This window comes from Danio aesculapii, chromosome 24 (genome assembly GCF_903798145.1).
Source record: "Danio aesculapii chromosome 24, fDanAes4.1, whole genome shotgun sequence".
Lineage (NCBI taxonomy): Eukaryota > Metazoa > Chordata > Actinopteri > Cypriniformes > Danionidae > Danio > Danio aesculapii.
In genome coordinates this window covers 5,335,872-5,355,913 of record NC_079458.1, presented here as the reverse complement: position 1 = coordinate 5,355,913, position 20,042 = coordinate 5,335,872, and the positions used below count along the sequence as shown (strand labels likewise).

Sequence of the window (20,042 nt, the reverse complement as noted above, 5' to 3'; positions counted from 1 at the left end):
AGCAAGAAGGTTGCTGGTTCGAGTCCCGGCTGGGTCAGTTGATGTTTCTGTGTGGAGTTTGCATGTTGCATGTGTTGGTGTGGGTGCTCTGGTTTCCCCCACAGTCTAAACACATGTGCTATTGAGTAAAATGGTCATAGTGTTTGAGTGTGTTGGTCAATGTGAGAGTGTATGGGTGTTTCCCAGTACTGGGTTGCAGCTGGAAGGGCTTCCACTGTGTAAAACGTGCTGCAATAGCTGGTGGTTCATTCCGCTGTGGCGAATAAATCAGAGACTAAGCCGAAAGTAAATGAATGAGTTATAAAAGCTCTATTTTGCCTGATCGTCGATCTCTATCCTTGTTTTTTCAGTTATTGATAAATTTTGTCTTAATATCATCATCTAAAACCAATAAACCATAATTGATTCTGCACATTTTCAGTGTATATTTCGCATAATTTGATAATCCTTCACTGTGCCTGTTCATTCACCCTGTTAAATTTAATTAGATGCATATTAAAGAAGATTTTGAGCTGAATCCGTGGCCCTGGCGATTCTTATAATGTCAGCAGTGACCGGTTTTTGAGAATAAACATACATACATTTAAAATAAGTAAATTACACTCAGCGGCCACTTTATTAGGTACACCTTACTCGTACCGGGTTGGACCCCCTTTTGCCTTCAGAACTTCCTTAATCCTTCATGGCAGAGATTCAACAAGGTACTGGAAATATTCCTCAGAGGTTTTGGTCCATATTACCATGATAGCATCATTCAGTTGCTGGAGATTTGTCACCTGCAAATCTCCCGTTCCACCACATCCCAAAGGTGCTCTATTGGATTGAGGTCTGGTGACTGTGGAGACTGTTTGAGTACAGTGAAATTATTGTCATGTTCAAGAAACCAGTATGAGATGATTCTCGCTTTATAACATGGTGCGTTATCCTGCTGCACTGTGTTCATAAAGGGATGGACATGGTCAGCAAAAATACTCAGGAAGACTGTGGCGTTGACACGATGCTCAATTGGTATTAATGGGCCCAAAGTGTGCCAAGAAAATATCCCCCACACCATTACACCACCACCACCAGCTTGAAACATTGATACAAGGCAGGATGAATCCATGCTTTCATGTTGTTGATGCCAAATTCTCACCCTACCATCTGAATGTCGCAGCAGAAATTGAGACTCATCAGACCAGGGAACATTTTTCCAATCTTGCCGTTTTATCAGCTGGAACCAGTCTGGCCATTGTCCTCTGACATCAACAAGACATTTGCTCCCACAGAACTGCCACTTACTGGATATTTTTTTCTTTTTCAGACCATTCTCTGTAAACCCTAGAGATGGTTGTGCGTGAAAATCCCAGTAGATCAGCAGTTTCTGAAATCCTCAGACCAGCCCGTCTGGTACCAACAACCAGGTCAAGTTCAAAGTCACTTAAATCCCTGTTCTTCCCCATTCTGATGCCTAAATGCATTGGGTTGTGATTGGCTGATTAGAAATTTGCGTTGAGCAGTTGGACAGGTGTACCTTATAAAATGGCCGGTGAGTTTATATGCATATTTTGACTTAATATTTGTAAAAATACTTTACTGTTCCCAATCCATGTTTTAAAAAACCCTTTAAACTATATATATATTACTTTTTTTTTTGCAATGTTTTTCCCCAGTAATACTCTTAAGTACAACCAAACTGTAATCTAATATGATTCTACACACACATTTTACTGCATATATCTGCTGCTGTCCGCGGTGCTGAAATCAGATTCAAACTTCTGACTCTGCACTTATTATTATTATTTTTAACTTCTGCATGTTCCTTTAGCTGTTCCTTTTCTCAATATTATTATTAATATATATTTTAATGCTCTCATATCTGTCCCCTCGACCTCTATAGCAGCTTTTCTCACTTTTCCTCCATCTGCGCATTCGCTTATCTCACTTTTTCAAATAGTTTTCATTCATAATCCCTCCTCTGGGTTCATCTAAGTATCACATTATTTCATTAACGTGATCTCTTTTTCACATTTACAGTATGCACCTGAACTGCTCTCAACTCACTATTTCCAGAGCGCTTTACACATATGCAACAAAATCAGTATGATATAAATATAAAAAAGCAACTTGTTTAAACAGTGCTCAGCATAAATGAGTACACCCTCTGAACCGCCAACTTATCCAGCATATGTTTTACACAGAGGATGCCCTTCCAGCCACAACCCAGTACTGGGAAACATCCACACTCATTCACACACATACACTACGGACAATATTTTTCTTATTAGACAGTGGGGGAAACCGGAGCACCAAAAGGAAACCCAGGCCAACACGTGGAGAACATGCAAACTCCACACAGAAATGCCAACTGGCCCAGCCGGGACTCGAACCAGCGACTTTTTTGCTGTGAGGCAACAGTGCTAACCACTAAGCCACCATGTCACCCCTCTTCGAAAATGATATATTATATTTTAATCAGTTTCTCAGTAAATATAGACGATATGATTTGGTGCATTTAAGCACTTTAGGAATAGATCTTTAGGAATGGATGGATGATACATTTAAATAAAAAATAAGATGTTGCAAAAACTACAAAATTAGAACTAAATGTATTATTTTTAATGGTTCTCCTGATTTTTTTTCTCTCTTTATTAAAATTTTATTTGAGGTAAAAATATTTTGTAATAAAATAAAAAAATTTTTTAATTTTTTTTAAATGTTAATTTTGTATAAAAATATATATAAATAAAATGTAAATAAAGTAGAATTGTATTTATTTTATTTATTTATTTATTTTTATTATTTTATTTATTTCAATTGTAATCTTTTTCTTCCCCGTAGGAATTAAATTTTTTTGCACCGTTGTCTCAAGTCAAGTTTTTATTTATTTATTTTTATTTAAGTTAAAAATAATTTTTTAAATAATAAAAAAAAATATTTTAAAAATTTATTTTCATTGTTAATTTTTAATAAAAAATAAAAATAAAAAAATTATAAAATAAAATTGTATTTATTTTATTTATTTATTATTTTATTCATATAAATTGTGTTTTTTTTCCACTGTAGTCTTAGGTCAGGTTTTTTTTTTTTTTTTTTAATTTAAGCTAAAAAAATTTTTTTTTAAATAAAAAATTTGAATAATGTTTTTTTTAGGTTATTTTTTTATTAAAAAAATATAAAAAATTTAATTTTAATAAAATAAATTTTGTATTTATTGTAAAAATTTATTTATTTTATTTATCATTTAATTTATTCAAATAAAAATTTTTCCCTCACATATATTTATTTTTTTGCACCATAATGTTTTTGTTAGATTATCTAATGTATACACACAAATATCCTATAGTACAGCATCCCAATATTGATTTAAGCTATAGATCTGTAAGGCATGTACTCATTTGCACTGTACGTTGGTCATATCGTTTACAATCATTTGAATGCAGTAATTGTACATTTTCCACACAAGTCATTAAAAAAAGGCAACTATACAGCATGTACATATAGTAACTATCTACAAAATATGAAACTATTCATTCATTCATTTTCTTTTCGGCTTAGTCCCTTTATTAATCTGGCGTCGCCACAGCGGAATGAACCACCAACTTATCCGGCATATGTATTACGCAGCGGATGCCCCTCAAGCTGCAACCCATCACTGGGAAACATCCATACACCCGGAGGAAACCCAAGCGACCACGGGGATAACATGCAAACTCCATGCTGAAATGCCAACTGACACAGCCGAGGTTCAAACCAGCAACCTTCTTATTGTGAGGCGATTGTGCTAACCACTGCGCCACCGTGCTGCCCATATGTAACTATATGTACAAAATATTTTAGTGCACATTAATGCAATAATAAATCAATACAGCATGAGAAACTTAGCCAATGCTTTTTATTTTGTAAAACACACTCTGATTTGTAACTCGCAGTGTAGATACACTCACTCAACGAATAATTCTTGCTGCTTGCTCAAACTACTTATTTAAAATGAGCTGAAACAACACAATTCCTGAGGTTTTTTGGGGGACAACTTAATCATTTTATGTTCAATCCACTTAAATTTGTTGAGTTAACTTAATCGATTTTTATTGGGACAACATGAATGAACTGTGTGGAACCCTGCATTATTTACAGTGCTGTAAAACTATGCTGGGTTCTTCACAATCCAATTGTCTCGCCACAACATGAAGTCAACTTAAGTTTTACACATTTAAGTTGATTAAACAAAACAATTGAGTTCTCACAAAAAAAACCTCAAGAATTGTGTTGTTTCAGCTCATTTTAAATGCGTAGTTTGAACAAACAGCAAGTGGAGAACAGAAACCGTTTTCTGCATTCGCTGTCAGAAGTAAACAAAGTCTTACCTTTTTAAATGCCATCTTGACTTTCTTTGAGGCTTCCTCGTGCTGGAGCCTTTTTAAATGCGGCTCTGCAAAAGTTGAGTAACTTTGACTTCTGTCTGCATGGAAGAGAATCACAACTAGAAATGAGCTTCTAGCATGCCAATAGGCTAAACTCGCTCACAATCAAACCATTCAGAATGGGTGAAGAAAGTGAAACGCATGGAGAAAAGTGAGTGATGCAGGACTCCAGAGTGCTTCTCGGTGAACTGTGATTCCTGAATGCGGAATTGGAGAGCGAGGGATGGACGGTGGGGGTGGGGGGCTGCGTTTGGTGGAGGAGAGGAGGAGGAAAGGTAAAGAAAGGGGGACGAACAGAGATGGGATGAAAAAAGAAAGAGTGCAGAATGCAACGGAGCGCATTAATACTTTTAAAAGCAACAAAATCAGAAGCATTTCAGATCGTTTTGCTATAAAAAGCATTAGAGAGGAGATGCACAAAGTCAGGGGTGTACTGCAGCAAAACACTGCGCTGTTCACTCTAAAGCTCTCTCTCTCTTCACCCCTCCTGCTACAGTGCATAATGAGCACCTTTCTCGCTCATGCAATGAAGCTGCAGCGAAGCTCTTGACTTATTAGCTGCTTCATTTAAAGAGAGAGAGAGACAGAGAGAATTTTAATCAGTCGCAATAGTCTGTTGTGTCTTGCAGTGGTGTTGCTTTGAGAGTTGCAGGCCAGAGGACGTTTGAAAGATTGATGGATTCAGAAAGATAGAGTATCTGTATTCCACAAGCACAGGATGTTGATGCTCTTACGTTTATGCATGTGTTGTTGTTTGTCTAAAGTGCTACAGTGACGTGCTGTTGTGGTGATCGTTTGAAAACAAAATAATGTAGAATTGTTGGATTGGCATTTATAACGCATGCCAAACTTCCAATCTGTTTTTGTTTTTGCCATTAATGACTTGTTAAAAAGATCAACTGACACTTGTATAATGATTCATTCTTGAATTCTGCTATTTTTACATTCGTTTCCTCCTGTTCTCTTTCATTCTTATCATTCTATTATGTAACGTTCTATTGCTTAAAATTGTGCTCTTAATTCTGTTCTGGCTACTCGATGAAATATTATGTTATTTGCCTGTCTATTCTGCTCTGTCTATTATATTCTGCTCTATTTTATTACACTGCCCCTTCTATTCTATTCTATTCTATTCTATTCTATTCTATTCTATTCTGTTCTGTTTTATTCTGGCCTGTTCATACTGTTCTGCTCAGTTGTATATTCCATTTTACCTTCCTCTGCCTCTTCTGTTGTGATAATTTCATATTTCTATTCTATTCTATTCTATTCTGGCCTGTCCATGCTTTTTTGCTCTGTTGTATATTCCATTTTACCTTCCTCTGCCTCTTCTGTTGTGATAATTTCATATTTCTATTCAATTCTATTCTATTCTGGCCTGTCCATGCTTTTTTGCTCTGTTGTATATTCCATTTTCCCTTCTTCTGCCTCTTCTGTTGTGATTATTTCATTATTTTTATTCTATTCTATTCTGGGCTGTCCGTTCTGTTCTAAATTTAATTCCACCTCCCTCAGCCTCTTCTGTTATGATAATTTCATTATTTCTATTCTAATTCTATTCTATTCTGGCTTGTTCATCCTGTTGTATATTCCATTCTACCTCCTTCTGCCTCTTCTGTTTTGATCTTTTAGTGCCTCTTCTGTTCTGTTCTATTCTATTCTATTCTATTTTTGCTGTGTCCTATTCTATTTTCTAATTTTCCTTTCTGTTCCTCAGTAAATTTTATTCTATTTTGGGTTGTCCATTCTGATTTTTGTATATTATATTTTACATTCTTCTGCTTCTTCTGTTGTTCTTTTTATTCTATCTCTTTTATTCTATTCTGTTCCATTCTGTCAATGCTGTTCTGCTCTGTTGTGTATTCCCTTCTACCTCCCTCTGCCTCATTTGTTATGATCTGTCTGTTTTATTCTGTTATTTTCTGTTCTGTTCTGGGCTGTCCTTTCTGTTATATATTCAATTCTAGTTCGTTCTGCCTTTTTTGTTATGATCTGTCTATTCTATTCTATTCTATTCTGGACTGACCACACTGTTCTGCTCTGTTGTATATTCCATTCTATCTCACTCTGCCTCTCCTGTTATGATAATTTCATTATGTCCATTCTACTCTATTCTATTCTGGGCTGTCCATTCTGTTGTATATTCAATTCTGCATCATTTTGCCTCTTCTTTAATGAACTTTACGTTGTTTCTATTCTATTCTATTCTATTCTATTCTATTCTATTCTATTCTATTCTGGGCTGTCCATTCTGTTGTTCATTCAATTCTACCTCCCCCAGCCTCTACTGTAATGATCTTTGAATTAAGTCTAATTTATTCTATTCTATTCTATTATTGGCTGTGTATTCTGTTCTATATTCAATTCTACCTCCTCCTTTCTCTTCTGTTGGGCTCTTTTCATTACATCTCTTCTATTCTCTTCTTCTTTTTTATTTTATTCTGTTATACACTGTTTTATTCTATTTTGTAGTTGTTGATTCTATTCCTCAAGAAATTCAGTTTTATTATATTCTGTCTAATCTATTCTACAATATGATGCTCTTTTCTTGTCAGTACTGTCTGTTCTTTACTCTGTTCTACTTTCTGTATTGTTTGATCTATTCATTTCTATTCAGATCTATTCTATTCTGGTCTGTTCATTGTGTTCTGTTGTATTCTATTACATTCTACATTCTTCTGCCTATTGTCTTGTCGTTCTCCATTCTGTCTTTGTTCTATTCAGGCCAGCACTTCTATATTAATATTCTCTGTTCTATTGTATTTTCTTATCTATTCCTCAATAAATTCTGTTTTATTATATTATGTCTGTTCTATTATTTAATGTTGTGCTCCATTCTATAATCTATAATGTTCTGTGCTACTGTCAACGCTAAGTTCAGTTCTGTTTGTTCTACAGTATATTCTACTATGTTCTATCTATTCTATTTTTCATTTCTATATTGTTATGTATATTCTGTTCTGTCCTGATCTATTCTATTCTATTCTATTCTATTCTATTCTATTCTATATTTTTATGCATTGAGTACTTTCGTATTGTTAGACTGGCCACTCTGAGCTGAAATGCTGCTATTATATATCTTTGACGTTGTGAAAGACAGAATAATGCAGAATTGTTTGAGTGAAGGTTATATAATGTTCAAAACATACATCGTGTTCTGATGTTATTCCTATAAATTCTATTCGAATCATTTCAGCGTTATTATCATTTGCAAGTTACACTGGATAAAACCCTTGTTTAATAAATAAGCTTAAACCTCGTATAACTTATGTTGAGAGACAATTGTTTTCCTGGTCTTGTTGTTAAACTTATCAAAAAACAATGTGCTCTGAACAGTTCTGTGTGAAATGAAATGTGCTCTGATCTTTTTTAGTGTCTTACAGATATCTGTGTTGTTGAGTATTTGACACAATATACTCTTGGGAGATCCTGCAGTGCGAGAAACTGATTTAAACAGCATTCTTTCATAAGTTGTGTGCATATTTAGCTCTATATTACCCACACTCTTACAGATAAAGCTTATTTATTGGCATCTATGCAACATTCAGCTTGCTTTGTTGTTTCTTTAGCGTGGAATGAGGGTCTAAAATGTAACCCTGGACCTCAAAACCAGTCTTGTGTTTATAACCAGAAACTAATTGTATGAGTCAAAATCCTGGATTTTTCATTTAATGTATGACAAAAATAATTGGAAAAATAAATAAAGACTATGTTCCTTTAGGATATTTTGTACATTTCCTACTTACAGGAATTTATTTAATTTATTATAAAGTGCATCGCTAAACACTTCAAACAGAAATTTAAAGGAATCTTTTTTCAATATTTAGTTTTTCGAACCCTCAGATTCCAGTTTTTTCCAAATATCTCAGCTATATATGACTGGTTTTGTGGTTGTGGATCTCAAATGTTTATTCTAAAATGATTATTAGTAAGAACTGTTTACTGAGAGGTTCCAAAAATTCTAAAATGGAACCTTTATTAGTGCATGACATGCATTGGAAATCTGAGATTCCAAACATTCTGAAACAGAACCGCTTATGTTTAAATCTGACATGCATGCATGCATTGGAATGTCATGAAGCTCCATGCATCAAACACGCACGACGCAAGTTTGTCCGAAAACACACACACACAAGGTCACATGCAACCTTCATATCACTGCAGTATTTTGTGATAGGAATAACGGGACCCCAATATGCTGTGTGCAAGATCCCCTCCATGTTGTACCTCTACTAACCATCTCCCCATCTCTCTCTCCCTCCCTCCTTCTGTCCCCCCGCAGACCGCTCCTCTCTCCTCCCCTCTCCGTTTTTTCTCCTCCTCTCCCTCCCCTATGCTCAGTTCGGTGTGTGTCTCCTCATTCAAAGGGCGCAAGGGTGGGAACAAGTCGTCCAACAAAGCATGTTACAGCGCCGACATGACTTGCCCGTCGGAAAGCGAGAAAATCGTCATCAACTGCGGCGGCGTGCGGCACGAGACGTACCGGAGCACCCTGAAGACGCTCCCCGGTACGCGGCTGTCGTGGCTCACTGAACCGGACGCCTTCAGCAACTTCGACTATGACCCGAAGTCCGACGAGTTTTTCTTCGACCGGCACCCGTCCGTGTTCTCGTTCATCCTCAACTACTACCGGACGGGCAAGTTGCACTGCCCCAACGACGTGTGCGGCCCGCTGTTCGAGGAGGAGCTCGCTTTTTGGGGCATCGACGAGACCGACGTGGAGGCGTGCTGCTGGATGAACTACCGGCAGCACCGGGACGCGGAGGAGGCGCTGGACAGCTTTGAGACGCCCGAACCGGAGGTGCCGGACGACGACCCAGCGCTCGCAGGAGACGGAGACCTGAAGCGGCTGTGCCTGCAGGAGGACGGCAGGAAAGCGGGATGGTGGCGCGTGTGGCGTCCGCGGATCTGGGCGCTTTTCGAGGACCCATACTCGTCCAAATACGCGCGGGTGAGTGACCGTTCAGCACCTCTGCACGCGTGGACAGCTGCTCAGTCCAGCGCTCATTTCATGTGCTTTTAACCAAGTAGTAGCTGATATGTCGTGTTTTAAAGCAGCTGATTGGTAAACCCAAGTGTTTTATTCTTTACAATGCTGTGCGTGTGTATTAGTTTGGCTGGTAATTGAGAGGTTTGAAGGTTCAAGCCATTATAGATGACTTCTTTTTACTCTTGTTGATCTGTTAAACTGTTTTCTAGCTATCAGGGAATGTTCAAGCAAGGTTTTGTTAAAGTTGTAAGCTAATGTTCTTCCAGTAAACTTAACAGAACATTTATTTGTCATTTCTGGAATGTTTTCAGAACATTTTTATCTTAAAGTAGTTTGCTTTTGGAATGTTGTGAGTTGTTTAAACGTTCAGAGAACATTCATGTAATGTTTGAGAAGTGATAAAACAACATTTGAGTTGACATTTGTGAAACATTTTTATTTTAAAATGGCTGTTTTTATGTTTTGGGAACGTTAGTACAGTATATGATGTTTTCTTAGCTTGGTCAACATAAGTTGTTTGATCGTACTGATTTAGAAAATCCTAGTAATTTTTTTCAACTAAACAAATCGAGCAGCTCTGCATGTGTGGACATCTCCTCAGTCCAGCACTCATTTTTATGTGCTTTAACCAAATAGTAGCTTTAGTTTAAAGCAGCTGATTGGTAAACTCAAGTGTCTTATTCTTTACAATGATGTGCGTGTGTAAGTTGGCTGGTAATTGAGAGGTTTGTAGGTTCAAACTCTTATAGATGTCATTTTTTACTCTTGTTGACCTGTTAAACAGTTTTCTAGCTATCAGGGAATGTTCAAGCACGGTTTTATTAAAGTTATAAAGAAATGTTCTTCCAGTGACATTAAAAGAACGTTCATTTGTCATTTATGGAATGTTTTTCAGAAGCGTTTTCTTTTGAAAGTTATTTTGGAATGTTGTGAGTTGTTAGTAAACGTTCAGAGAACACTCCTGTAATGTTTGAGAAGTGATAAAACAACATTTGAGTAGACATTTATGGAACATTTTTGTTTCACAATTGACATTTTGAATAATTTGGGAACAATAATACATGATGTTTTCTTAGCTTGGTTAACATAAGTTGTTTGATCGTACAGATTTAGAAAATCCTAGTCATTTTTTTAACTAAACAAATCGAGCAGCTCTGCATGTGTGGACATCTCCTCAGTCCAGCGCTCATTTCATGTGCTTTTATGCAAGTAGTAGCTGAAATGCTGTTTAAACCCATGTGCTTTTTTGTATTATTATTTACAATATTGTGCGTGTGTAATAATAAGTTGGCAGGTAATTAAGAGATTAGTATGTTCAAACTCTTATAGATGTCTTTTTTTTAGTTATACTTTTGTTGACCTGTTAAAGAGTTTTCTAGCTATCAGGGAACGTTCAAGCACGGTTTTGTTAAAGTTATAAGCTAATGTTCTTCCAGTAACCTTAACAGAACGTTCATTTGTCATTTCTGGAATGTTTTTAGAATTATTTTTTTTTGAAAGTTGTTTGCTTTGGAATGTTGTGAGTTGTTTAAACGTTCAGAGAACACTCCTGTAATGTTTGAGAAGTGATAAAACAACATTTGAGTAGACATTTATGGAACATTTTTGTTTCACAATTGACATTTTGAATAATTTGGGAACAATAATACCAGATGTTTTCTTAGCTTGGTTAACATAAGTTGTTTGATCGTACTGATTTAGAAAATGCTAGTAATTTTTTTTAACTAAACAAATCGAGCAGCTCTGCATGTGTGGACATCTCCTCAGTCCAGCGCTCATTTCATGTGCTTTTATCCAAGTAGTAGCTGAAATGCTGTTTAAAGCAGCTGATTGGTAAACCCATGTGCTTTGTTGTCTTATTCTTTACAATGATGTGCGTGTGTAATAGTAAGTTGGCAGGTAATTGAGAGATTTGTATGTTCAAACTCTTATGAATGTCTTTTTTTTTAGGTATTACTTTTGTTGTTGATCTGTTATACAGTTTTCTAGCTATCAGGGAACGTTCAAGCACGGTTTTGTTAAAGTTATAAGCAAATGTTCTTCCAGTAACCTTAACAGAACATTTATTTGTCATTTCTGGAATGTTTTTAGAATAATTTTTATTTGAAAGTTGTTTGCTTTGGAATGTTGTGAGTTGTTTAAACATTCAGAGAACATTCCTGTAACGTTTGAGAAGTGATAAAACAACATTTGAGTAGACATTTATGGAACATTTTTGTTTCACAGTTGACATTTTGAATGATTTGGGAACAATAATACATGATGTTTTCTTAGCTTGGTTAACATAAGTTGTTTGATCGTACTGATTTAGAAAATCCTAGTCATTTTTTTTCGAGCAGCTCTGCATGTGTGGACATCTCCTCAGTCCAGCGCTCATTTCATGTGCTTTTATCCAAGTAGTAGCTGAAATGCTGTTTAAAGCAGCTGATTGGTAAACCCATGTGCTTTGTTGTCTTATTCTTTACAATGATGTGCGTGTGTAATAGTAAGTTGGCAGGTAATTGAGAGATTTGTATGTTCAAACTCTTATAGATGTCATTTTTTAGGAATTACTTTTGTTGATCTTTTAAACAGTTTTCTAACTATCAGGGAACGTTCAAGCAAGGTTTTGTTAAAGTTATAAGCTAATGTTCTTCCAGTAACCTTAACAGAACGTTCATTTGTCATTTCTGGAATGTTTTCAAAACATTTTTATCTTAAAGTTTTTTGCTTTTGGAATGTTGTGAGTTGTTTAAACGTTCAGAGAACATTCCTGTAACGTTTGAGAAGTGATAAAACAACATTTGAGTTGACATTTGTGAAACATTTTTATTTTAAAATGGCTGTTTTTATGTTTTGGGAACATTAGTACAGTATATGATGTTTTCTTAGCTTGGTTAACAGAAGTTGTTTGATCGTACTGATTTAGAAAATTCTATTTTTTTTCAACTAAACAAATCGAGCAGCTCTGCATGTGTGAACAGCTCCTCAGTCCAGCGCTCATTTCATGTGCTTTAAGCAAATAGTAGCGGTTTAAAGCAGCTGATTGGTAAACTCAAGTGTCTAATTCTTTACAATGATGTGCGTGTGTAATAATAAGTTAATAGGTAATTGAGAGGTTTGTAGGTTCAAACTCTTATAGATGTCCTATTTGTAGTTATTACTTTTGTTGATCTTTTGTTTTCTAGCTATCAGGGAACGTTCAAGCAAGGTTTTGTTAAAGTTATAAGCTAATGTTTTTGCAGTAACATTAACAGAACGTTCATTTGTCATTTATGAAATTTTTCTCGGAAGCATTTTTATTTGAAAGTTTTCAAATGAACATATGGAACATTATTATATGATGCTTAGTCAACATAATTGTTTGATCGTTCAGATTTAGAAAATTCTAGGAATTTTTTCCAACTAAACAAATCGAGTAACTCTTTATGCATGGCCAGCGCTCATTTCACATGCTTTTAACCAAATAATAGCTGAAATGTCATTTAAACCAGCTGATTGGTAAACTCAAGTGTCTTATTCTTTACAATGCTGTGCGTGTGTTCTAGGTTGGCTGGTAATTGAGAGGTTTGTAGTAGATTTAAACCCTTAGTATAGTTATATAAACTAATGTCAAGAGAAGCCCATGAGGATCATCAACAAATGAATCATATCATTATCCAATGAATGCAAGACCAAACCCCTATAAAAGGTCAAGCATGACATACCTCGTGTTTTTTGATCGTCAGATTCCCACCTTATCACCCATTGTTCTTAACCTAGGCTAGGGGGATCATTCTCAGGCCGGGCTCAACACTGCGCTCCTGACGAGGGGAATAACATGAGCCAGGGTGTCCCTCAGAGCCCTCTCCCCGCACAGTAAACCAAATACGCCTAAATTTTGACTATTATCCGTGCGGGCGACTCTTGAATAGATGTCCTTGAGTTGAGCATACTTGTTCAACAGTATTTACTCATGTTGAACAGTTAAACAATTTCCAATCTATCAGGGAACGGGAAGGTTTTGTTAACGTTTTAAGCTAATGTTCTTCCAGTGACATTAACAGAACGTTTATTTGTCGTTTATGGAATGTTTTTGTAAGCATTTTTATTTGAAAGTTCTTTGTGGGGGTTCAAACGTTCAGACAACATTCCTGTAATGTTTTCAAAATGACAAAACAACATTTGAGTAAACATTTATGGAGCATTTTTGTGTTTTAAAATTGACATTTTGAAAGTTTTGAGTACATTATATACAATTTTCTTAGCTTGGTTAGCATAAGTTGTTTGATCCATACTGATTTAGAAAATTCTAGAATTTTTTTTTGTCAACTAAACAAATCGAGCAGCTCTAGACAGCTCCTCAGTCCAGCGCTCATTAGACCAAACAGTCGCTGAAATGTTGTTTAAAGCAGCTGATTGGCAGCTTTTAGTCTTATTTTTTATCAATGATTGTCGATAACTGAGAAGTTGTAGGTTAAAATCCCAACACAAGCTCATTCTGAAAACAAAACCCTACTGTATTTACATTTCTGGTGATCGCGAATTATGTAGGCAGAGGATCGTATTTAAAATAAACGCTATGGGGAGGTATGACGCCATTCCTTTTCACGCTTATCAGCTGACCACTTACCTCCGTGTGGACGGCTTTTCCGTTGTTATCAGTTTGCCCAGTGGCTCGCCGCATACGCTGGAGAATTTGAGACAAAGAGTGGAGTTGACCGTGACAATGAGGTTCGAGTCCGGCAAAGAATGGTTCCAGAAAGCAGGTAAGACAAAAACAAAAAAAATTAAATAAGCAAGTAAATAACAGGCTGAGAGCGTGGTAAAATCTGAAAACGGGGTAAAAAAAATCAGGCAGCCGCAAGGGCTTTTCTTTTTCTGTATTGCTTTTGAAACCACTGTGGTGGATTTACATGAAAACAACAGGTGCAAACGGCACTCGTGAGAGAAATTTGAGATCTCAAAAAGCGTACACAGCGACCTCTGGTGGATTCGCGAAAAAAAAAACCTGCAAAAAAATGTAGCTCCTGGCACGTATTCAACGCTCTCCAGAAATGTTTATAAGGGTACGTATTCAGAATGAGCCTGGGTTGTGAAATCTTTAGATGCCTTTGAGTTTCTGCTTCTTTTTTTAAAGCAAAAGTACAGATATTACAGAGTATACTTTTTTGAAAGGACAGATCAACAATAATATAGTCTTGTTAACTCATTAAACGATTTCCTATAGCTATTGTGTGTAATAGGTTGGCTGGTAACTGACAGGTTGTTGGTTCAAACTCTGAGACGTCCTTTAGATTGAGTATACTTTTAACAGTATTCTTGCTTACTCGATGAACATAATTGTCTAGCTATCGAGGAATGCTCTAGCAAGGTTTTGTTATAGTTATGAAATGAACTTCCAGTATGTTCTTCCACTAACATTAGCAGAATCTTCATTTTTTTTGGAAACAGTTTTTATTTGAAAGTTCTTATAATGTTGTTGTTACTTGTTTAAAACATTCATTGAGCGTCCATGTGATGATAAAACGCAACATTTGCATAAAGATTTTGAAACATTAAAAAAACGGACATTTTGACTGTCCCAGGAACACATAAATATTCATTCATTCATTCATTTTCATTTCGGATTAGTCCCTTTATTGGGTCGCCACAGCGGAATGAACCGCCAACTTATCCAGCATTTGTTTTACGCAGCGGATGCCCTTTCAGCTGCAACCCATCACTGGGAAACATATACACACTCATTCGCACTCATACACTACGGACAATTTAGCCTACCCAATTCACCTGTACCGCATGTCTTTGGACTGTGGGGGAAACGCCAACTGACCCAGCCGAGGCTCGAACCAGCTACCTTCATGCTGTGAGGCGACAGCACTACCTACTGCGCCACTGCGTCGCCCCTCAAATAAATATTGTTTTCTTAAATGTTAACTGGGTTAATGTAAGTTGTTTGATGATGAGTTTGATTGTACTGATTTGGACAATTCTAATAGGATTTTTTTCCAATTAGACAAATCAAGTCTTGGTATCAACATACTTAACTAACTTGCAAAGTTTATTTAAGCCAATAGAGAGCATTCTTATAACAATCTACAAAGATGAAATGTCCTTCCAGTAACATTGATCCAGGAACAGAATGTTGAATCATTTATAAAACATACTTTTGCTAGTTAGTTAATGCTACACTGGAAAAAATGGTCGTGATTTCAACGGTAAAAAAACAGTAAAAATGCTACAGTAAAAATCTGTAACCTAGTTGACAGTATAATTTCTTAATAAATACGGCGAATAACCATAAATTGACTTTCCCAGAATTCCCTGCATGGCACATTACTTTCTATGCTTTTTGTTGACATTACTATGGATCTTTTTAGTTGTTTCCCCATCAGTTCTGTACATTTTACAGATACAGATTTATGTTACATCTAATGTTGATAAACAATGTTTATTTCATGACTTTAATTTCATGTGTGTTACTATACTGGTGTTTAGTAGCTGTGTGAATGACACTGAGCACCTTCTATTCACTGATACACCTTTCTGCTTGTGGGAAAAGTCGTTAGTGATGAGCATTGGTTCATTATGTAACTTCCTCATCACCACCTGCATATGGCTGTGTTAACATGTTTAACTGTGTAACAAAAGATGTGAAGATGTTGGTAATTCAAAATACAGACATATCACATCTATAAATTATATGACTGTATATTACTGTAGATATATATTGTTTATATATTACGGTATATTACTGTAAAAATGAGGAATTACTTTCACGGTTTGTACCATATTTTTAACATATTTTTAACTATTTTAAAGTAACGGTAAACGCCACAGGTGCTGTTTTTTACTGTAAATTTTACGGATTTATTTTTTACAGTGTAGGTGAAGCCTCTTAGTGAAATAGTTGAACCCAGTGAACTTCACTGTAAAAATATCAGTATTTTGTGATTAATGTTTGTATTTTTTTCTGTTTTTTCTGCGTTTAAATTACATTATGAGACCTTCATCTTTCGTCCAACAATTTTCAACGTTGAAAAGTACAAAAAAAAGACTTTTATGAACATTTTTAATAGTTTAAAGTCATATATTGTCAATATTACAAAAACTTTGTAATAAACTGACAGTATATTTTACAGACTAACTTCTCTCTATATTATTTCTAACACATTAAATGATTTTAAACTACTAAAATGTCAATAAAAGTCACTGTTAATCTGTAGAGTTGAATTTTCATAAAACATTTAGGATTTTAAAGCTCAAGTGTTCTAACACTAGCGTATTATTTAGAGCTCATTCATAAAATGTTTAATCTGAAATGTTTTTATTTACATGGACATCCTTATTTTAAAACAGAACATTCAGACATGGTCATTCAGAGAATATAGATTTATATTTTGCTTTGTGTTATTTAGCTTTGTGTTAACATAAGGTGGTTGGAAAGGTTGAAACTGAAATGCTGCATATGCACTGATCGAATAACTATTTTTTTTTCTTAAATACGAGCCATCACCTCAGATAATTAGTGTACTGTAAATGACTGCAGCAGCTAAATGAGTAATTAGTAGATCTGTGCACTCTGATCCCATCACAAGGTGTGCTAAAAACTTTATGGAGAGTATTTAAAACAGCTCCTCGACTTGCTGGTAGTCAGTGCGATGAAAGGTTAAAGTTTGTGTGTTGAAACTCTATAAGATTTTTCCATTGTGCAATATGGTTGTTTTTTACAGAATTAGTCAATCTAGATACTCTATTCTTGCAAATATGAATTATTGTGATGGTTTTAGTAACTGAGTAATTAAACATATAGTTTATTAACCCTTTATTGTGCAAAGAATCATACAGTACTCAGCATATATGAGTACACCCCATTCTGAAAATGAATGTTTTCTCCATTTCTCAGTGAATAAAGGCAGTGTATTTTGGTGCATTTAAACAAAACAGATTTATTAAACAGATATATTTATTAAAATAATATTTTAGTCACCAAACATCTTTAGAAATTGAAAGATAAAGCACTTAAATTCAAGTGGAATATTGCAAAAATAAATTACAACCTACAAAATTTCAACTACATTTTTAATAGTTTTGCTTCTCTTGATTTTTTTGCCTCTTTTTTATAATTTGTATTCAATATTTTTTATAAAAATGATTTCCCAGTGATGGGTTGCAGCTGGAAGGGCATCCGCTGTGTAAAAGATCTGCTGGGTAAGTTGGCGGTTCATTCCGCTGTGGTGACCCCAGATTAATAAAGGGACTAAGCCGAAAAAGAACATGAATGAATGAATTTTTCTATAACATGCAAATTTGGGTGTACTAGTTTTTGGACCATTATCATAAGTTATTTTGTTAGATAAGCTCCATATTTGGTATCAGCTAATCTAATGTTTATGCACAAATATAATATTGTACAGCTTCCTATTAAAAATATACATTTAAAAGAGAGATTTGTGAGGGGTGTACTTATATATGCTGAGCACTGTATATGGTAACTTCATTGACATTGATTACACTGTTAACGGTTTTTGCAAATGACAGTATTGAACTGTAATATGAACTGTATTTTACTGTAGGACAGTTATGCAGTATGTTACTGTATTTTAAAGTTGCATTGTGAAAATCTGTTTATATTACAGTGAAGATATTCACCCTATTCTTTGCGTATATGAGCGTGTGCAGCTATTTGAATCTTTCTGGCACTGAGACTTCCAGTTTAATTCACTTCCATTTATTTTTAGACGTTAAAACAGCTCGTTTTACTGCTTGATGTTTTCCAAACTGACTTTTTCTTATTATATTATTCTACTTGGTCTGTATAGTCATGCAGACACTTGTTTATAGATCAAGTAGTTTGACCGTTTTCTGCGGTTTATCAGTTCTCCCATAGGCAACTCAATCGAAGATTCTAAAACAAGCACAAAAACAAGCGCACTTCCGCATTCAAGAATAAGGTCAATACAATACTGTACATAAATGTAAATACAGTGTTTTTGCTGTAATTGATTTACAGAAAGTTACTGCTGATTCTACAGGAAATTGTTGACAGTGTACAATATATACAGTTAAAGAGAAAATTAATAACCCTAATTATTAATTATTATTTTTCACAGTATTTTTTCCTAATATATATTTTTCCTCTGGAGAATAAAGATATCTTTTAGTTTACCTAGAATAAAATCAGATTATATTATATTATATTATATTATATTATTTTATGATTTTATATTATATTATATTATATTATATTATTTTATATTATATTATATTATATTATATTATATTATATTATATTATATTATATTATATTATATTATATTATATTATTTTATGATTTTATATTATATTATATTATATTATATTATATTATTTTATGATTTTATATTATATTATATTATATTATTTTATGATTTTATATTATATTATATTATATTATATTATTATTTTATTTTATGATTTTTTATTATATTATATTGTATTATTTTGTATTATATTATATTATTTTATGATTTTATATTATATTATATTATATTATATTATATTATTATTTTATTTTATATTATATTATATATTATTATTATTTTATTTTATGATTTTTTATTATATTATATTGTATTATTTTGTATTATATTATATTATATTACATTACATTACATTACATTATATTTTATTATATTTTATTATAATAATTTTTCTAATTAACCTATCCTAATTAACACAGTTAACCTAGTTAGGCCTTTAAATTGTACTTTAAGTGGAATGCTAGAATTTGCAATATAAGTAGTCAAATATTATGAACCATCATCATGGAAATGACAAAAAAAATGTCTTCAGCAATAAGATATTACAAATATTATGTTAAAAATGTGCACTTGGGAAATATTTTTTAAATTATTCAAATTTATATATATAATTTTTATTATTTATTTTATTTCATTTACGTTTTTTAACTGATTTATTTATTTTAAAAGTAAGACTCCAGGGCTTTTAAACAGACATCGTGCTTTTATAGTGAGTGCTGCAGGTACATGAATAATTAACAAATCCTCATATTTGTCCTTCATTCTGCAGTAGTTAAAGACTGAGCTGCTTTTTGAAGAGTTGACCTGTTCTGGATCATCCATAAGCAGGAGTGAAGCCAATATTTACTGCAGCACCTTACATGTATGTGTGTGTGTGTACTGGTTTTGGTGGTTTACAAGGACCGTTGTTTGTACAGTGACATTGGCATGACATTAGTACTCTATTAAGCTTGGTTTATGAGGACATAGCTGATGTCCTTATAATTCAAACTGCTTAAAACCATCATTAATAGGGTTTTTGACATTCAAATTTTATCATGAGAGTTGGGTTTAGGAGGCGGCACGGTGGCTCAGTGGTTAGCACGGTTGCCTTACAGCAAGAAAAACATATGCTGGAATAGTTGGTGGTTCATTCCGCTGTGGTGACCCCTGATAAATAAGAGAGTAAGCCGAAGTAAAATGAATGTGCATGTGTGTGTTTGCAGACTGTTGCAGCGAGTGTATGAAGTTGCACGATTGCAGTCTCTGACCCAGTTCACCAGAGCTTTTTTTTTCTCCCAGAACCACTCATTGCATCACCATCCGCCTCATATTTCTGCATGTAGCTGCGTGCTAGCGTGCAGCATTACGCACTAGCCCCCTCCGCATGCTTCTCAGTCCACGGCTTAA

General features: G+C 34.5%; 1 protein-coding gene across 2 annotated transcripts in view; it reads left to right on the top strand.

Annotated features, from left to right (window-relative positions):
- kcnc3b (potassium voltage-gated channel, Shaw-related subfamily, member 3b) overlaps nt 1–20,042 on the top strand; it is a 141,095-nt gene that overhangs the window by 21,429 nt on the left and 99,624 nt on the right. For both annotated transcript variants that reach the window (XM_056450864.1, XM_056450863.1), the window contains exon 2: nt 8,686–9,354. In XM_056450864.1, the coding sequence (XP_056306839.1) occupies nt 8,737–9,354 (618 nt within the window). In that variant the 5' untranslated portion in view covers nt 8,686–8,736. The remainder of the gene's footprint in view (nt 1–8,685; nt 9,355–20,042) is intronic.